We start from the raw sequence: 21,611 nt of genomic DNA on the forward strand, positions 1-21,611 counted from the left end.
AACATTATAATAGTTTTTTATAACTACTTCTTAACATTATGATAGCTTTTTCCTAATATTATGAAAGCTTTTTCCTAACATTATGATAGCTTTTCTACAACATTATTATATCTTTTCTACAACATTATGATAGCTTTAACAACATTATGATAGCTTTTATAACTACTTCTTAACATTATGATAGCTTTTTCCTAACATTATGAAAGCTTTTTCCTAACATTATGATAGCTTTTCTACAACATTATGATAGCTTTTCTACAACATTATGATAGCTTTTCTACAACATTATGATAGCTTTTCTACAACATTATGATAGCTTTTTCATGATAACTTCTTATTAACATTATGATAGCTTTTTCATGATAACTTCTTCTTAACATTATGAAAGTTTTTTCCTAACATTATGAAAGTTTTTTCCTAACATTATGATAGCTTTTTCATGATAACGTTTTCCTAACATTATGAAAGTTTTTCCCTAAAATTATGATAGCTTTTTTGTAACATTATGATAGCTTTGTCCTAACATTATGATATCTTTTTCCTAACATTATGATAGCTTTTCTACAACATTATGATAGCTTCTTCATGATAACTTTTTCCTAACATTATAATAGTTTTTTATAACTACTTCTTAACATTATGATAGCTTTTTCCTAATATTATGAAAGCTTTTTCCTAACATTATGATAGCTTTTCTACAACATTATGATATCTTTTCTACAACATTATGATAGCTTTAACAACATTATGATAGCTTTTATAACTACTTCTTAACATTATGATAGCTTTTTCCTAACATTATGAAAGCTTTTTCCTAACATTATGATAGCTTTTCTTTAACATTATGATAGCTTTTCTACAACATTATGATAGCTTTTCTACAACATTATGATAGCTTTTCTACAACATTATGATAGCTTATCTACAACATTATGATAGCTTTTTCATGATATCTTCTTCTTAACATTATGATAGCTTTTTCATGATAACTTCTTCTTAACATTATGATAGCTTTTTCATGATAACTTCTTCTTAACATTATGAAAGTTTTTTCCTAACATTATGAAAGTTTTTTCCTAACATTATGATAGCTTTTTCATGATAACGTTTTCCTAACATTATGACAGTTTTTCCCTAAAATTATGATAGCTTTTTTGTAACATTATGATAGCTTTGTCCTAACATTATGATATCTTTTTCCTAACATTATGATAGCTTTTCTACAACATTATGATAGCTTCTTCATGATAACTTTTTCCTAACATTATAATAGTTTTTTATAACTACTTCTTAACATTATGATAGCTTTTTCCTAATATTATGAAAGCTTTTTCCTAACATTATGATAGCTTTTCTACAACATTATAATATCTTTTCTACAACATTATGATAGCTTTAACAACATTATGATAGCTTTTATAACTACTTCTTGACATTATGATAGCTTTTTCCTAACATTATGAAAGCTTTTTCCTAACATTATGAAAGCTTTTTCCTAACATTATGATAGCTTTTCTACAACATTATGATAGCTTTTCTACAACATTATGATAGCTTTTCTACAACATTATGATAGCTTTTCTACAACATTATAATAGCTTTTCTACAACATTATGATAGCTTTTTCATGATAACTTCTTCTTAACATTATGATAGCTTTTTCATGATAACTTCTTCTTAACATTATGATAGCTTTTTCATGATAACTTCTTCTTAACATTATGAAAGGTTTTTCCTAACATTATGAAAGTTTTTTCCTAACATTATGAAAGTTTTTTCCTAACATTATGATAGCTTTTTCATGATAACGTTTTCCGAACATTATGAAAGTTTTTCCCTAACATTATGATAGCTTTTTTGTAACATTATGATAGCTTTGTCCTAACATTATGATATCTTTTTCCTAACATTATGATAGCTTTTCTACAACATTATGATAGCTTCTTCATGATAACTTTTTCCTAACATTATAATAGTTTTTTATAACTACTTCTTAACATTATGATAGCTTTTTCCTAACATTATGAAAGCTTTTTCCTAACATTATGATAGCTTTTCTACAACATTATGATAGCTTCTTCATGATAACTTTTTCCTAACATTATAATAGTTTTTTATAACTACCACTTAACATTATGATAGCTTTTTCCTAAAATTATGAAAGCTTTTTCCTAACATTATGATAGCTTTTCTACAACATTATGATATCTTTTCTACAACATTATGATAGCTTTAACAACATTATGATAGCTTTTATAACTACTTCTTAACATTATGATAGCTTTTTCCTAAAATTATGAAAGCTTATTCCTAACATTATGATAGCTTTTCTACAACATTATGATATCTTTTCTACAACATTATGATAGCTTTAACAACATTATGATAGCTTTTATAACTACTTCTTAACATTATGATAGCTTTTTCCTAACATTATGAAAGCTTTTTCCTAACATTATGATAGCTTTTTCCTAACATTATGATAACTTCTTCTTAACATTATGATAGCTTTTTCATGATAACTTCTTCTTAACATTATGATAGCTTTTTCATGATAACTTCTTCTTAACATTATGAAAGTTTTTTCCTAACATTATGAAAGTTTTTTCCTAACATTATGATAGCTTTTTCATGATAACGTTTTCCTAACATTATGAAAGTTTTTCCCTAACATTATGATATCTTTTTCCTAACATTATGACAGCTTTTCTACAACATTATGATAGCTTTTTCATGATAACTTTTTCCTAACATTATGATAGCATTTTCATGATAACTTCTTCTTAACATTATGATAGCTTTTTCCTAACATTATGAAAGTTTTTTCCTGACATTATGATAGCTTTTTCATGATAACGTTTTCCTAACATTATGAAAGTTTTTCCCTAAAATTATGATAGCTTTTTTGTAACATTATGATAGCTTTGTCCTAACATTATGATATCTTTTTCCTAACATTATGACAGCTTTTCTACAACATTATGATAGCTTCTTCATGATAACTTTTTCCTAACATTATAATAGTTTTTTATAACTACTTATTAACATTATGATAGCTTTTTCATGATAACTTCTTCTTAACATTATGATAGCTTTTTCATGATAACTTCTTCTTAACATTATGATAGCTTTTTCATGATAACTTCTTCTTAACATTATGATAGCTTTTTCATGATAACTTCTTCTTAACATTATGATAGCTTTTTCATGATAACTTCTTCTTAACATTATGAAAGTTTTTTCCTAACATTATGAAAGTTTTTTCCTAATATTATGATAGCTTTTTCATGATAACGTTTTCCTAACATTATGAAAGTTTTTCCCTAAAATTATGATAGCTTTTTTGTAACATTATGATAGCTTTGTCCTAACATTATGATATCTTTTTCCTAACATTATGATAGCTTTTCTACAACATTATGATAGCTTCTTCATGATAACTTTTTCCTAACATTATAATAGTTTTTTATAACTACTTCTTAACATTATGATAGCTTTTTCCTAATATTATGAAAGCTTTTTCCTAACATTATGATAGCTTTTCTACAACATTATTATATCTTTTCTACAACATTATGATAGCTTTAACAACATTATGATAGCTTTTATAACTACTTCTTAACATTATGATAGCTTTTTCCTAACATTATGAAAGCTTTTTCCTAACATTATGATAGCTTTTCTACAACATTATGATAGCTTTTCTACAACATTATGATAGCTTTTCTACAACATTATGATAGCTTTTCTGCAACATTATGATAGCTTTTCTACAACATTATGATAGCTTTTTCATGATAACTTCTTATTAACATTATGATAGCTTTTTCATGATAACTTCTTCTTAACATTATGAAAGTTTTTTCCTAACATTATGAAAGTTTTTTCCTAACATTATGATAGCTTTTTCATGATAACGTTTTCCTAACATTATGAAAGTTTTTCCCTAAAATTATGATAGCTTTTTTGTAACATTATGATAGCTTTGTCCTAACATTATGATATCTTTTTCCTAACATTATGATAGCTTTTCTACAACATTATGATAGCTTCTTCATGATAACTTTTTCCTAACATTATAATAGTTTTTTATAACTACTTCTTAACATTATGATAGCTTTTTCCTAATATTATGAAAGCTTTTTCCTAACATTATGATAGCTTTTCTACAACATTATGATATCTTTTCTACAACATTATGATAGCTTTAACAACATTATGATAGCTTTTATAACTACTTCTTAACATTATGATAGCTTTTTCCTAACATTATGAAAGCTTTTTCCTAACATTATGATAGCTTTTCTTTAACATTATGATAGCTTTTCTACAACATTATGATAGCTTTTCTACAACATTATGATAGCTTTTCTACAACATTATGATAGCTTATCTACAACATTATGATAGCTTTTTCATGATATCTTCTTCTTAACATTATGATAGCTTTTTCATGATAACTTCTTCTTAACATTATGATAGCTTTTTCATGATAACTTCTTCTTAACATTATGAAAGTTTTTTCCTAACATTATGAAAGTTTTTTCCTAACATTATGATAGCTTTTTCATGATAACGTTTTCCTAACATTATGACAGTTTTTCCCTAAAATTATGATAGCTTTTTTGTAACATTATGATAGCTTTGTCCTAACATTATGATATCTTTTTCCTAACATTATGATAGCTTTTCTACAACATTATGATAGCTTCTTCATGATAACTTTTTCCTAACATTATAATAGTTTTTTATAACTACTTCTTAACATTATGATAGCTTTTTCCTAATATTATGAAAGCTTTTTCCTAACATTATGATAGCTTTTCTACAACATTATAATATCTTTTCTACAACATTATGATAGCTTTAACAACATTATGATAGCTTTTATAACTACTTCTTAACATTATGATAGCTTTTTCCTAACATTATGAAAGCTTTTTCCTAACATTATGAAAGCTTTTTCCTAACATTATGATAGCTTTTCTACAACATTATGATAGCTTTTCTACAACATTATGATAGCTTTTCTACAACATTATGATAGCTTTTCTACAACATTATAATAGCTTTTCTACAACATTATGATAGCTTTTTCATGATAACTTCTTCTTAACATTATGATAGCTTTTTCATGATAACTTCTTCTTAACATTATGATAGCTTTTTCATGATAACTTCTTCTTAACATTATGAAAGTTTTTTCCTAACATTATGAAAGTTTTTTCCTAACATTATGAAAGTTTTTTCCTAACATTATGATAGCTTTTTCATGATAACGTTTTCCGAACATTATGAAAGTTTTTCCCTAACATTATGATAGCTTTTTTGTAACATTATGATAGCTTTGTCCTAACATTTTGATATCTTTTTCCTAACATTATGATAGCTTTTCTACAACATTATGATAGCTTCTTCATGATAACTTTTTCCTAACATTATAATAGTTTTTTATAACTACTTCTTAACATTATGATAGCTTTTTCCTAACATTATGAAAGCTTTTTCCTAACATTATGATAGCTTTTCTACAACATTATGATAGCTTTTTCATGATAACTTTTTCCTAACATTATAATAGTTTTTTATAACTACTACTTAACATTATGATAGCTTTTTCCTAAAATTATGAAAGCTTTTTCCTAACATTATGATAGCTTTTCTACAACATTATGATATCTTTTCTACAACATTATGATAGCTTTAACAACATTATGATAGCTTTTATAACTACTTCTTAACATTATGATAGCTTTTTCCTAACATTATGAAAGCTTTTTCCTAACATTATGATAGCTTTTTCCTAACATTATGATAACTTCTTCTTAACATTATGATAGCTTTTTCATGATAACTTCTTCTTAACATTATGATAGCTTTTTCATGATAACTTCTTCTTAACATTATGAAAGTTTTTTCCTAACATTATGAAAGTTTTTTCCTAACATTATGATAGCTTTTTCATGATAACGTTTTCCTAACATTATGAAAGTTTTTCCCTAACATTATGATATCTTTTTCCTAACATTATGACAGCTTTTCTACAACATTATGATAGCTTTTTCATGATAACTTTTTCCTAACATTATGATAGCATTTTCATGATAACTTCTTCTTAACATTATGATAGCTTTTTCCTAACATTATGAAAGTTTTTTCCTGACATTATGATAGCTTTTTCATGATAACGTTTTCCTAACATTATGAAAGTTTTTCCCTAAAATTATGATAGCTTTTTTGTAACATTATGATAGCTTTGTCCTAACATTATGATATCTTTTTCCTAACATTATGACAGCTTTTCTACAACATTATGATAGCTTCTTCATGATAACTTTTTCCTAACATTATAATAGTTTTTTATAACTACTTATTAACATTATGATAGCTTTTTCATGATAACTTCTTCTTAACATTATGATAGCTTTTTCATGATAACTTCTTCTTAACATTATGATAGCTTTTTCATGATAACTTCTTCTTAACATTATGATAGCTTTTTCATGATAACTTCTTCTTAACATTATGATAGCTTTTTCATGATAACTTCTTCTTAACATTATGATAGCTTTTTCATGATAACTTCTTCTTAACATTATGAAAGTTTTTTCCTAACATTATGATAGCTTTTTCATGATAACGTTTTCCTAACATTATGAAAGTTTTTCCCTAACATTATGATAGCTTTTTTGTAACATTATGAAAGCTTTATCCTAACATTATGATATGTTTTTCCTAACATTATGATAGCTTTTCTACAACATTATGATAGCTTCTTCATGATAACTTTTTCCTAACATTATGATAGTTTTTTATAACTACTTCTTAACATTATGATAGCTTTTTCCTAATATTATGAAAGCTTTTTCCTAACATTATGATAGCTTTTCTACAACATTATGACATCTTTCTACAACATTATGATAGCTTTAACAACATTATGATAGCTTTTATAACTACTTCTTAACATTATGATAGCTTTTTCCTAACATTATGAAAGCTTTTTCCTAACATTATGATAGCTTTTTTACAACATTATGATAGCTTTTCTACAACATTATGATAGCTTTTCTACAACATTATGATAGCTTTTTCATGATAACTTCTTCTTAACATTATGATAGCTTTTTCATGATAACTTCTTCTTAACATTATGATAGCTTTTTCATGATAACTTCTTCTTAACATTATGATAGCTCTTTCATGATAACTTCTTCTTAACATTCTGATAGCTTTCTCCTAACATTATGATATCTTTTTCCTAACATTATGATAGCTTTTCTACAAAATTATGATAGCTTCTTCATGATAACTTTTTCCTAACATTATAATAGTTTTTTATAACTACTTCTTAACATTATGATAGCTTTTTCCTAATATTATGAAAGCTTTTTCCTAACATTATGATAGCTTTTCTACAACATTATGATATCTTTTCTACAACATTATGATAGCTTTAACAACATTATGATAGCTTTTATAACTACTTCTTAACATTATGATAGCTTTTTCCTATCATTATGAAAGCTTTTTCCTAACATTATGAAAGCTTTTTCCTAACATTATGATAGCTTTTCTACAACATTATGATAGCTTTTCTACAACATTATGATAGCTTTTCTACAACATTATGATAGCTTTTCTACAACATTATGATTGCTTTTCTACAACATTATAATAGCTTTTCTACAACATTATGATAGCTTTTTCATGATAACTTCTTCTTAACATTATGATAGCTTTTTCATGATAACTTCTTCTTAACATTATGATAGCTTTTTCATGATAACTTCTTCTTAACATTATGAAAGTTTTTTCCTAACATTATGAAAGTTTTTTCCTAACATTATGATAGCTTTTTCATGATAACGTTTTCCGAACATTATGAAAGTTTTTCCCTAACATTATGATAGCTTTTTTGTAACATTATGATAGCTTTTCTACAACATTATGATAGCTTCTTCATGATAACTTTTTCCTAACATTATAATAGTTTTTTATAACTACTTCTTAACATTATGATAGCTTTTTCCTAACATTATGAAAGCTTTTTCCTAACATTATGATAGCTTTTCTACAACATTATGATATCTTTTCTTCAACATTATGATAGCTTTAACAACATTATGATAGCTTTTATAACTACTTCTTAACATTATGATAGCTTTTTCCTAACATTATGAAAGCTTTTTCCTAACATTATGATAGCTTTTCTACAACATTATGATAGCTTTTCTACAACATTATGATAGCTTTTCTACAACATTATGATAGCTTTTCTACAACATTATGATAGCTTTTTCATGATAACTTCTTCTTAACATTATGATAGCTTTTTCATGATAACTTCTTCTTAACATTATGATAGCTTTTTCATAATAACTTCTTCTTAACATTATGAAAGTTTTTTCCTAACATTATGAAAGTTTTATCCTAACATTATGATATCTTTTTCCTAACATTATGATAGCTTTTCTACAACATTATGATAGCTTTTTCATGATAACTTTTTCCTAACATTATGATAGCATTTTCATGATAACTTCTTCTTAACATTATGATAGATTTTTCCTAACATTATGAAAGTTTTTTCCTGACATTATGATAGCTTTTTCATGATAACTTTTTTCCTAACATTATGATAGCTTTTTCATGATAACGTTTTCCTAACATTATGAAAGTTTTTCCCTAAAATTATGATAGCTTTTTTGTAATATTATGATAGCTTTGTCCTAACATTATGATATCTTTTTCCTAACATTATGATAGCTTTTCTACAACATTATGATAGCTTCTTCATGATAACTTTTTCCTAACATTATAATAGTTTTTTATAACTACTACTTAACATTATGACAGCTTTTTCCTAACATTATGAAAGCTTTTTCCTAACATTATGATAGCTTTTCTACAACATTATGATAGCTTTTCTACAACATTATGATAGCTTTTCTACAACATTATGATAGCTTTTCTACAACATTATGATAGCTTTTCTACAACATTATGATAGCTTTTCTACAACATTATGATAGCTTTTCTACAACATTATGATAGCTTTTTCATGATAACTTCTTCTTAACATTATGATAGCTTTTTCATGATAACTTCTTCTTAACATTATGATAGCTTTTTCATGATAACTTCTTCTTAACATTATGAAAGTTTTTTCCTAACATTATGAAAGTTTTTTCTAACATTATGATAGCTTTTTCATGATAACGTTTTCCTAATATTATGACAGTTTTTCCCTAAAATTATGATAGCTTTTTTGTAACATTATGATAGATTTGTCCTAACATTATGATATCTTTTTCCTAACATTATGATAGCTTTTCTACAACATTATGATAGCTTCTTCATGATAACTTTTTCCTAACATTATAATAGTTTTTTATAACTACTTCTTAACATTATGATAGCTTTTTCCTAATATTATGAAAGCTTTTTCCTAACATTATGATAGCTTTTCTACAACATTATGATATCTTTTCTACAACATTATGATAGCTTTAACAACATTATGATAGCTTTTATAACTACTTCTTAACATTATGATAGCTTTTTCCTATCATTATGAAAGCTTTTTCCTAACATTATGAAAGCTTTTTCCTAACATTATGATAGCTTTTCTACAACATTATGATAGCTTTTCTACAACATTATGATAGCTTTTCTACAACATTATGATAGCTTTTCTACAACATTATGATTGCTTTTCTACAACATTATAATAGCTTTTCTACAACATTATGATAGCTTTTTCATGATAACTTCTTCTTAACATTATGATAGCTTTTTCATGATAACTTCTTCTTAACATTATGATAGCTTTTTCATGATAACTTCTTCTTAACATTATGAAAGTTTTTTCCTAACATTATGAAAGTTTTTTCCTAACATTATGATAGCTTTTTCATGATAACGTTTTCCGAACATTATGAAAGTTTTTCCCTAACATTATGATAGCTTTTTTGTAACATTATGATAGCTTTTCTACAACATTATGATAGCTTCTTCATGATAACTTTTTCCTAACATTATAATAGTTTTTTATAACTACTTCTTAACATTATGATAGCTTTTTCCTAACATTATGAAAGCTTTTTCCTAACATTATGATAGCTTTTCTACAACATTATGATATCTTTTCTTCAACATTATGATAGCTTTAACAACATTATGATAGCTTTTATAACTACTTCTTAACATTATGATAGCTTTTTCCTAACATTATGAAAGCTTTTTCCTAACATTATGATAGCTTTTCTACAACATTATGATAGCTTTTCTACAACATTATGATAGCTTTTCTACAACATTATGATAGCTTTTCTACAACATTATGATAGCTTTTTCATGATAACTTCTTCTTAACATTATGATAGCTTTTTCATGATAACTTCTTCTTAACATTATGATAGCTTTTTCATAATAACTTCTTCTTAACATTATGAAAGTTTTTTCCTAACATTATGAAAGTTTTATCCTAACATTATGATATCTTTTTCCTAACATTATGATAGCTTTTCTACAACATTATGATAGCTTTTTCATGATAACTTTTTCCTAACATTATGATAGCATTTTCATGATAACTTCTTCTTAACATTATGATAGATTTTTCCTAACATTATGAAAGTTTTTTCCTGACATTATGATAGCTTTTTCATGATAACTTTTTCCTAACATTATGATAGCTTTTTCATGATAACGTTTTCCTAACATTATGAAAGTTTTTCCCTAAAATTATGATAGCTTTTTTGTAATATTATGATAGCTTTGTCCTAACATTATGATATCTTTTTCCTAACATTATGATAGCTTTTCTACAACATTATGCTAGCTTCTTCATGATAACTTTTTCCTAACATTATAATAGTTTTTTATAACTACTACTTAACATTATGATAGCTTTTTCCTAAAATTATGAAAGCTTTTTCCTAACATTATGATAGCTTTTCTACAACATTATGATATCTTTTCTACAACATTATGATAGCTTTAACAACATTATGATAGCTTTTATAACTACTTCTTAACATTATGATAGCTTTTTCCTAACATTATGAAAGCTTTTTCCTAACATTATGATAGCTTTTTCCTAACATTATGATATCTTTTCTACAGCATTATGATAGCTTTAACAACATTATGATAGCTTTTATAGCTACTTCTTAACATTATGATAGCTTTTTCCTAACATTATGACAGCTTTTTCCTAACATTATGAAAGCTTTTTCCTAACATTATGATAGCTTTTCTACAACATTATGATAGCTTTTCTACAACATTATGATAGCTTTTCTACAACATTATGATAGCTTTTCTACAACATTATGATAGCTTTTCTACAACATTATGATAGCTTTTCTACAACATTATGATAGCTTTTTCATGATAACTTCTTCTTAACATTATGATAGCTTTTTCATGATAACTTCTTCTTAACATTATGATAGCTTTTTCATGATAACTTCTTCTTAACATTATGAAAGTTTTTTCCTAACATTATGAAAGTTTTTTCTAACATTATGATAGCTTTTTCATGATAACGTTTTCCTAATATTATGACAGTTTTTCCCTAAAATTATGATAGCTTTTTTGTAACATTATGATAGATTTGTCCTAACATTATGATATCTTTTTCCTAACATTATGATAGCTTTTCTACAACATTATGATAGCTTCTTCATGATAACTTTTTCCTAACATTATAATAGTTTTTTATAACTACTTCTTAACATTATGATAGCTTTTTCCTAATATTATGAAAGCTTTTTCCTAACATTATGATAGCTTTTCTACAACATTATGATATCTTTTCTACAACATTATGATAGCTTTAACAACATTATGATAGCTTTTATAACTACTTCTTAACATTATGATAGCTTTTTCCTATCATTATGAAAGCTTTTTCCTAACATTATGAAAGCTTTTTCCTAACATTATGATAGCTTTTCTACAACATTATGATAGCTTTTCTACAACATTATGATAGCTTTTCTACAACATTATGATAGCTTTTCTACAACATTATGATTGCTTTTCTACAACATTATAATAGCTTTTCTACAACATTATGATAGCTTTTTCATGATAACTTCTTCTTAACATTATGATAGCTTTTTCATGATAACTTCTTCTTAACATTATGATAGCTTTTTCATGATAACTTCTTCTTAACATTATGAAAGTTTTTTCCTAACATTATGAAAGTTTTTTCCTAACATTATGATAGCTTTTTCATGATAACGTTTTCCGAACATTATGAAAGTTTTTCCCTAACATTATGATAGCTTTTTTGTAACATTATGATAGCTTTTCTACAACATTATGATAGCTTCTTCATGATAACTTTTTCCTAACATTATAATAGTTTTTTATAACTACTTCTTAACATTATGATAGCTTTTTCCTAACATTATGAAAGCTTTTTCCTAACATTATGATAGCTTTTCTACAACATTATGATATCTTTTCTTCAACATTATGATAGCTTTAACAACATTATGATAGCTTTTATAACTACTTCTTAACATTATGATAGCTTTTTCCTAACATTATGAAAGCTTTTTCCTAACATTATGATAGCTTTTCTACAACATTATGATAGCTTTTCTACAACATTATGATAGCTTTTCTACAACATTATGATAGCTTTTCTACAACATTATGATAGCTTTTTCATGATAACTTCTTCTTAACATTATGATAGCTTTTTCATGATAACTTCTTCTTAACATTATGATAGCTTTTTCATAATAACTTCTTCTTAACATTATGAAAGTTTTTTCCTAACATTATGAAAGTTTTATCCTAACATTATGATATCTTTTTCCTAACATTATGATAGCTTTTCTACAACATTATGATAGCTTTTTCATGATAACTTTTTCCTAACATTATGATAGCATTTTCATGATAACTTCTTCTTAACATTATGATAGATTTTTCCTAACATTATGAAAGTTTTTTCCTGACATTATGATAGCTTTTTCATGATAACTTTTTCCTAACATTATGATAGCTTTTTCATGATAACGTTTTCCTAACATTATGAAAGTTTTTCCCTAAAATTATGATAGCTTTTTTGTAATATTATGATAGCTTTGTCCTAACATTATGATATCTTTTTCCTAACATTATGATAGCTTTTCTACAACATTATGATAGCTTCTTCATGATAACTTTTTCCTAACATTATAATAGTTTTTTATAACTACTACTTAACATTATGATAGCTTTTTCCTAAAATTATGAAAGCTTTTTTCTAACATTATGATAGCTTTTCTACAACATTATGATATCTTTTCTACAACATTATGATAGCTTTAACAACATTATGATAGCTTTTATAACTACTTCTTAACATTATGATAGCTTTTTCCTAACATTATGAAAGCTTTTTCCTAACATTATGATAGCTTTTTCCTAACATTATGATAATTTCTTCTTAAGATTATGATAGCTTTTTCATGATAACTTCTTCTTAACATTATGATAGCTTTTTCATGATAACTTCTTCTTAACATTATGAAAGTTTTTTCCTAACATTATGAAAGTTTTTTCCTAACATTATGATAGCTTTTTCATGATAACGTTTTCCTAACATTATGAAAGTTTTTCCCTAACATTATGATATCTTTTTCCTAACATTATGATAGCTTTTCTACAACATTATGATAGCTTTTTCATGATAACTTTTTCCTAACATTATGATAGCATTTTCATGATAACTTCTTCTTAACATTATGATAGCTTTTTCCTAACATTATGAAAGTTTTTTCCTGACATTATGATAGCTTTTTCATGATAACTTTTTCTTAACATTATGATAGCTTTTTCATGATAACGTTTTCCTAACATTATGAATGTTTTCCCCTAAAATTATGATAGCTTTTTTGTAACATTATGATAGCTTTGTGCTAACATTATGATATCTTTTTCCTAACATTATGATAGCTTTTCTACAACATTATGATAGCTTTTCTACAACATTATGATAGCTTTTCTACAACATTATGATAGCTTTTCTACAACATTATGATAGCTTTTCTACAACATTATGATAGCTTTTCTACAACATTATGATAGCTTTTCTACAACATTATGATAGCTTTTTCATGATAACTTCTTCTTAACATTATGATAGCTTTTTCATGATAACTTCTTCTTAACATTATGATAGCTTTTTCATGATAACTTCTTCTTAACATTATGAAAGATTTTTCCTAACATTATGATAGCTTTTTCATGATAACGTTTTCCTAACATTATGAAAGTTTTTCCCTAACATTATGATAGCTTTTTTGTAACATTATGATAGCTTTGTCCTAACATTATGATATATTTTTCCTAACATTATGATAGCTTTTCTGCAACATTATGATAGCTTCTTCATGATAACTTTTTCCTAACATTATAATAGTTTTTTATAACTACTTCTTAACATTATGATAGCTTTTTCCTAACATTATGAAAGCTTTTTCCTAACATTATGATAGCTTTTCTACAACATTATGATATCTTTTCTACAACATTATGATAGCTTTAACAACATTATGATAGCTTTTATAACTACTTCTTAACATTATGATAGCTTTTTCCTAACATTATGAAAGCTTTTTCCTAACATTATGATAGCTTTTCTACAACATTATGATAGCTTTTCTACAACATTATGATAGCTTTTCTACAACATTATGATAGCTTTTCTACAACATTATGATAGCTTTTTCATGATAACTTCTTCTTAACATTATAATAGCTTTTTCATGATAACTTCTTCTTAACATTATGATAGCTTTTTCATGATATCTTCTTCTTAACATTATGAAAGTTTTTTCCTAACATTATGAAAGTTTTTTCCTAACATTATGATAGCTTTTTCATGATAACGTTTTCCTAACATTATGAAAGTTTTTCCCTAACATTATGATAGCTTTTCTACAACATTATGATAGCTTTTTCATGATAACTTTTTCCTAACATTATGATAGCATTCTCATGATAACTTCTTCTTAACATTATGATAGCTTTTTCCTAACATTATGAAAGTTTTTTCCTGACATTATGATAGCTTTTTCATGATAACTTTTTCCTAACATTATGATAGCTTTTTCATGATAACGTTTTCCTAACATTATGAAAGTTTTTCCCTAAAATTATGATAGCTTTTTTGTAACATTATGATAACTTTGTCCTAACATTATGATATCTTTTTCCTAACATTATGATAGCTTTTCTACAACATTATGATAGCTTTTCTACAACATTATGATAGCTTTTCTACAACATTATGATAGCTTTTCTACAACATTATGATAGCTTTTCTACAACATTATGATAGCTTTTCTACAACATTATGATAGCTTTTTCATGATAACTTCTTCTTAACATTATGATAGCTTTTTCATGATAACTTCTTCTTAACATTATGATAGCTTTTTCATGATAACTTCTTCTTAACATTATGAAAGATTTTTCCTAACATTATGATAGCTTTTTCATGATAACGTTTTCCTAACATTATGAAAGTTTTTCCCTAAAATTATGATAGCTTTTTTGTAACATTATGAAAGCTTTATCCTAACATTATGATATCTTTTTCCTAACATTATGATAGCTTTTCTACAACATTATGATAGCTTTTTCATGATAACTTTTTCCTAACATTATGATAGCATTTTCATGATAACTTCTTCTTAATATTATGATAGCTTTTTCCTAACATTATGAAAGTTTTTTCCTGACATTATGATAGCTTTTTCATGATAACTTTTTCCTAACATTATGATAGATTTTTCATGATAACGTTTTCCTAATATTATGACAGTTTTTCCCTAAAATTATGATAGCCTTTTTGTAACATTATGATATCTTTTTCCTAACATTATGATAGCTTTTCTACAACATTATGATAGCTTCTTCATGATAAATTTTTCCTAACATTATAATAGTTTTTTATAACTACTTCTTAACATTATGATAGCTTTTTCCTAATATTATGAAAGCTTTTTCCTAACATTATGATAGCTTTTCTACAACATTATGATATCTTTTCTACAACATTATGATAGCTTTGACAACATTATGATAGCTTTTATAACCACTTCTTAACATTATAATAGCTTTTTCCTAACATTATGAAAGCTTTTTCCTAACATTATGATAGCTTTTCTACAACATTATGATAGCTTTTCTACAACATTATGATAGCTTTTCTACAACATTATGATAGCTTTTCTACGACATTATGATAGCTTTTTCATGATAACTTCTTCTTAACATTATGATAGCGTTTTCATGATAACTTCTTCTTAACATTATGATAGCGTTTTCATGATAACTTCTTCTTAACATTATGAAAGTTTTTTCCTAACATTATGAAAGTTTTTTCCTAACATTATGATAGCTTTTTCATGATAACGTTTTCCTAACATTATGAAAGTTTTCCCCTAACATTATGATAGCTTTTTTGTAACATTATGATAGCTTTGTCCTAACATTATGATATATTTTTCCTAACATTATGATAGCTTTTCTACAACATTATGATAGCTTCTTCATGATAACTTTTCCTAACATTATAATAGTTTTTTATAACTACTTCTTAACATTATGATAGCTTTTTCCTAACATTATGAAAGCTTTTTCCTAACATTATGATAGCTTTTCTACAACATTATGATATCTTTTCTACAACACTATGATAGCTTTAACAACATTATGATAGCTTTTATAACTACTTCTTAACATTATGATAGCTTTTTCCTAACATTATGAAAGCTTTTTCCTAACATTATGATAGCTTTTCTACAACATTATGATAGCTTTTCTACAACATTATGATAGCTTTTCTACAACATTATGATTTTTTTTCTACAACATTATGATAGCTTTTCTACAACATTATGATAGCTTTTCTACAACATTATGATAGCTTTTTCATGATAACTTCTTCTTAACATTATGATAGCTTTTTCATGATAACTTCTTCTTAACATTATGATAGCTTTTTCATGATAACTTCTTCTTAACATTATGAAAGTTTTTTCCTAACATTATGAAAGTTTTTTCCTAACATTATGATAGCTTTTTCATGATAACGTTTTTATGAAAGTTTTTCCCTAACATTATGATAGCTTTTTTGTAACATTATGATAGCTTTGTCCTAACATTATGATATATTTTTCTAACATTATGATAGCTTTTCTACAACATTATGATAGCTTCTTCATGATAACTTTTTCCTAACATTATAATAGTTTTTTATAACTACTTCTTAACATTATGATAGCTTTTTCCTAATATTATGAAAGCTTTTTTCTAACATTATGATAGCTTTTCTACAACATTATGATATCTTTTCTACAACATTATGATAGCTTTAACAACATTATGATAGCTTTTATATATACTTCTTAACATTATGATAGCTTTTTCCTAACATTATGAAAGCTTTTTCCTAACATTATGATAGCTTTTCTACAACATTATGATAGCTTTTCTACAACATTATGATAGCTTTTCTACAACATTATGATAGCTTTTCTACAACATTATGATAGCTTTTCTACAACATTATGATAGCTTTTCTACAACATTATGATAGCTTTTCTACAACATTATGATAGCTTTTCTACAACATTATGATAGCTTTTTCATGATAACTTCTTCTTAACATTATGATAGCTTTTTCATGATAACTTCTTCTTAACATTATGATAGCTTTTTCATGATAACTTCTTCTTAACATTATGAAAGTTTTTTCCTAACATTATGAAAGTTTTTTCCTAACATTATGATAGCTTTTTCATGATAACGTTTTCCTAACATTATGAAAGTTTTTCCCTAAAATTATGATAGCTTTTTTGTAACATTATGATAGCTTTATCCTAACATTATGATATCTTTTTCCTAACATTACGATAGCTTTTCTACAACATTATGATAGCTTTTTCATGATAACTTTTTCCTAACATTATGATAGCATTTTCATGATAACTTCTTCTTAACATTATGATAGCTTTTTCCTAACATTATGAAAGTTTTTTCCTGACATTATGATAGCTTTTTCATGATAACTTTTTCCTAACATTATGATAGCTTTTTCATGATAACGTTTTCCTAACATTATGAAAGTTTTTCCCTAAAATTATGATAGCTTTTTTGTAACATTATGATATCTTTGTCCTAACATTATGATATCTTTTTCCTAACATTATGATAGCTTTTCTGCAACATTATGATAGCTTCTTCATGATAACTTTTTGCTAACATTATAATAGTTTTTTATAACTACTTCTTAACATTATGATAGCTTTTTCCTAACATTATGAAAGCTTTTTCCTAACATTATGATAGCTTTTCTACAACATTATGATATCTTTTCTACAACATTATGATAGCTTTAACAACATTATGATAGCTTTTTCCTAACATTATGAAAGCTTTTTCCTAACATTATGATAGCTTTTCTACAACATTATGATAGCTTTTCTACAACATTATGATAGCTTTTCTACAACATTATGATAGCTTTTCTACAACATTATGATAGCTTTTTCATGATGACTTCTTCTTAAAATTATGATAGCTTTTTCATGATAACTTCTTCTTAACATTATGATAGCTTTTTCATGATAACTTCTTCTTAACATTATGATAGCTTTTTCATAATAACTACTTCTTAACATTATGAAAGTTTTTTCCTAACATTATGAAAGTTTTATCCTAACATTATGATATCTTTTTCCTAACATTATGATAGCTTTTCTACAACATTATGATAGCTTTTTCATGATAACTTTTTCCTAACATTATGATAGCATTTTCATGATAACTTCTTAACATTATGATAGCTTTTTCCTAACATTATGAAAGTTTTTTCCTGACATTATGATAGCTTTTTCATGATTACTTTTTCCTAACATTATGACAGCTTTTTCCTAATGTTATATTCTTTCCCAGCTTCCATTTAATAGGCGGTATTTACGAGTGCCCGCTCGTGTGCTAGGCTTCATGAGGCTCCAACTTTATCAAAATTCAAATAAAAAAATATGGACCTTTCCTGGTGCTAATAATGTATCAAAACACGCTGAGATGATTGTTGTTCGGAGTGCTAAAATGTCTTAATCTATATCTTTATCTACGTATTTTTGATAGAATCATTCCTATGTGATTATCATTGCTGATGTTATAAAATGTATGCACATTTTTTCCCACAGTGACTGACAGTGAAAGTGCCAAAGCTGTTGTGCACGGAGTTGTGAGCGGAATTTCTATGCCATTTCCAGTTCCCAATGCTGATGCTTGCCAGCACGGAAATCTCGAATGTCCCCTGCAATCTGGCCAAACGTACATTTACGAGAATGAAATTGAAATACGTAACACCTACCCTACCGTATGTGCACACTTTAGTAACCCTAACTTCATTGAATTCATGTACTGTTGAACTTTATATCAATGATAAAAATTTAAATTAGATAAAGAATCTCTTCCCCCGGCTCTGAGAACAAATTTTTAATACAAATTGGGTAGTTTACACGTTCTAACTTTATCTTATGTGTCTGAAACATAAGTCTCTCAGGAAGAGAAATATTTGGATTGAAAATTTTAAACACAGTTATAAGAATAGTAGCATCATTTATTCAGAAACTAATTAGCATATTAATAAGAATATGAAACGGCATTTAAAATGTTCTCTGAAAATCAAAATAGTCTTAGCCTAATATTTAAATAAATTTTAAAATAATTCATCACCTATTCTCTGTTTATTATTTTAGCAGACAAATATAATACGCTGGGTTTTTTTTTACCTTTTAAATCCAAATTAGCATTTTAAAATGTTGCATAAAAATTGCTTACTAATTTCAGTAGGCTTGGAAAATTTTCAAAACTGCTTAAGATTAAATTTTCAGAAAGATGGTTATTAAATTCCATTCTTCATTTTCCGCTTGCATTAATGATTCGCTTGTGTAACAAAAGATTCATCTTCTAGACTCTTATAATAAGGAAATTATAGTATATAAAATTATAGTATATAATAAGGAAATTATAGTATATAAAATGTCTCTTGCTGTCCTAGAAAGGTTCTTATTTGTGGAATCCAATTAGCCACGTTATTAAAGTATAGGTAGTTAATGTTTTAACAGTGAATTATTTATTTATTCGTAGCAGCAATGTAAGTTTTACAGACGTAAAGGAAAATAGACTTTCACTTTATTTAGGGCATGCAAATTTAACCAGAAATTTTGCTTCATTAACAACAAGACGTGGAGTTCACAACTTGACTTAGAGCAACAATTTTACTTAGATGCAAAGTTCTTCTCAAAGTTCTTTGCAAATTTTAAACCCAGAAACTTGAAATAAACAATTATTAAAGTCATGAAATACCAATTATTTTTTACCAATTATTTAAAATTCAGGTCTTTCACAGATTATCTTGGTCTGTTGTAAAAGTACCTGCAGTATACTGTTTCAGATAACCTGTATTGTATGTTAGAGTCAGTAAAGTGAATCTCGGGATGATAATATTTTAATCTATTTTAACTTTAATTAGAAGATTACCTGTAATGTATGTTATAGTCAGTAAAATGGATCATGGGATGATAAAATTTTAATCTATTTTAACTTTAATTAGAATACAATCTAAAAAAATCTATAACAAAGCGTTTTTGATGTCTTGAAATAAATATAAATTCTAAGAGGTTTATGGTACGCAAAACAGCATCTGGCTGTCTGCATATCATGTGATGCATTTATTTTCGTTTCACAAGTACCACTGGGCGGACACATCAATGTATACTATTGCTCCTTAAATTTACATAATCTTTCTTTTGTATAGTAGTATATGAAAGGATGTGTATAATAATTTTGGTTCTCTTTCAGGTTCGAGCTGATGTGAAGTATGAACTCAAAGATGCCAAAAAAGAAAATCTTGCTTGCGTGTTGCTTCCAGTAAAAGTTGTGTAATTTGTGCTATTGTGAAATAATCTTTTACAATAAAAAAGCCAATGAATTCAGCAACATAAAATGTGATTTTTGAAACTTAACTAATTAATGTATTTTAATGTGCTATTTTTAATAAATTCAATTCGATCTTTCTTATGTGTTTTTTGTTCCTAAAAACTTCTTTAGAAGTGCAGCAATTTCATAATGTATTGCTTAATTTGTTTTGGTTTGATGTGTAGTTCAGTTACGTAAGAAACTCTATACCAGAAGCATTTTTGCGTGAAATACACAGCCTGTTTGAACCCTTTTAGACGATTTTCATTGTATTTACAGATATAATTTACCTAAAGGTTTTTTTTTTAAATGTTCTGTTTGATAGCACCTATTCTTCACGATCTTTCTACACCGTAAATTCCAAGACAATAAAAATAAAGCCTTTTGTAGTATCGGAAGAAGTATATCCGATACCTCTTGAACAGTTCTCTAAGGCTGTAGGTCGACGTTTGACCAATCAGCTTTTTAAAAGTTCAGAAGCACAAAAATCCACGGGTGATATTTCAAGAGATTCAATAGGAATATGAGTGATGGTTATGACCTTTATAACAGTTTCTTCTTCCATTTCTTCCAGGAAATTAACAGTAAATTTTGAG

General features: G+C 25.9%; 1 protein-coding gene across 1 annotated transcript in view; it reads left to right on the plus strand.

Moving 5' to 3' along the window:
* Positions 1 to 21,113, plus strand: part of LOC118203819 (NPC intracellular cholesterol transporter 2-like) — a 43,945-nt gene extending 22,832 nt beyond the window's left edge. Inside the window, exons 3-4 of the mRNA XM_085818181.1 lie at positions 19,236 to 19,411; positions 20,899 to 21,113. Coding sequence (XP_085674307.1) covers positions 19,236 to 19,411; positions 20,899 to 20,982 — 260 coding nt within the window. The 3' untranslated portion in view covers positions 20,983 to 21,113. The remainder of the gene's footprint in view (positions 1 to 19,235; positions 19,412 to 20,898) is intronic.
* Positions 21,114 to 21,611: the final 498 nt, after the last annotated feature.

The sequence above is a fragment of the Stegodyphus dumicola genome, chromosome 6 (assembly GCF_044657685.1).
Source record: "Stegodyphus dumicola isolate Sdum_Otavi_A_Nest chromosome 6, ASM4465768v1".
In the NCBI taxonomy this organism is placed as follows: domain Eukaryota; kingdom Metazoa; phylum Arthropoda; class Arachnida; order Araneae; family Eresidae; genus Stegodyphus; species Stegodyphus dumicola.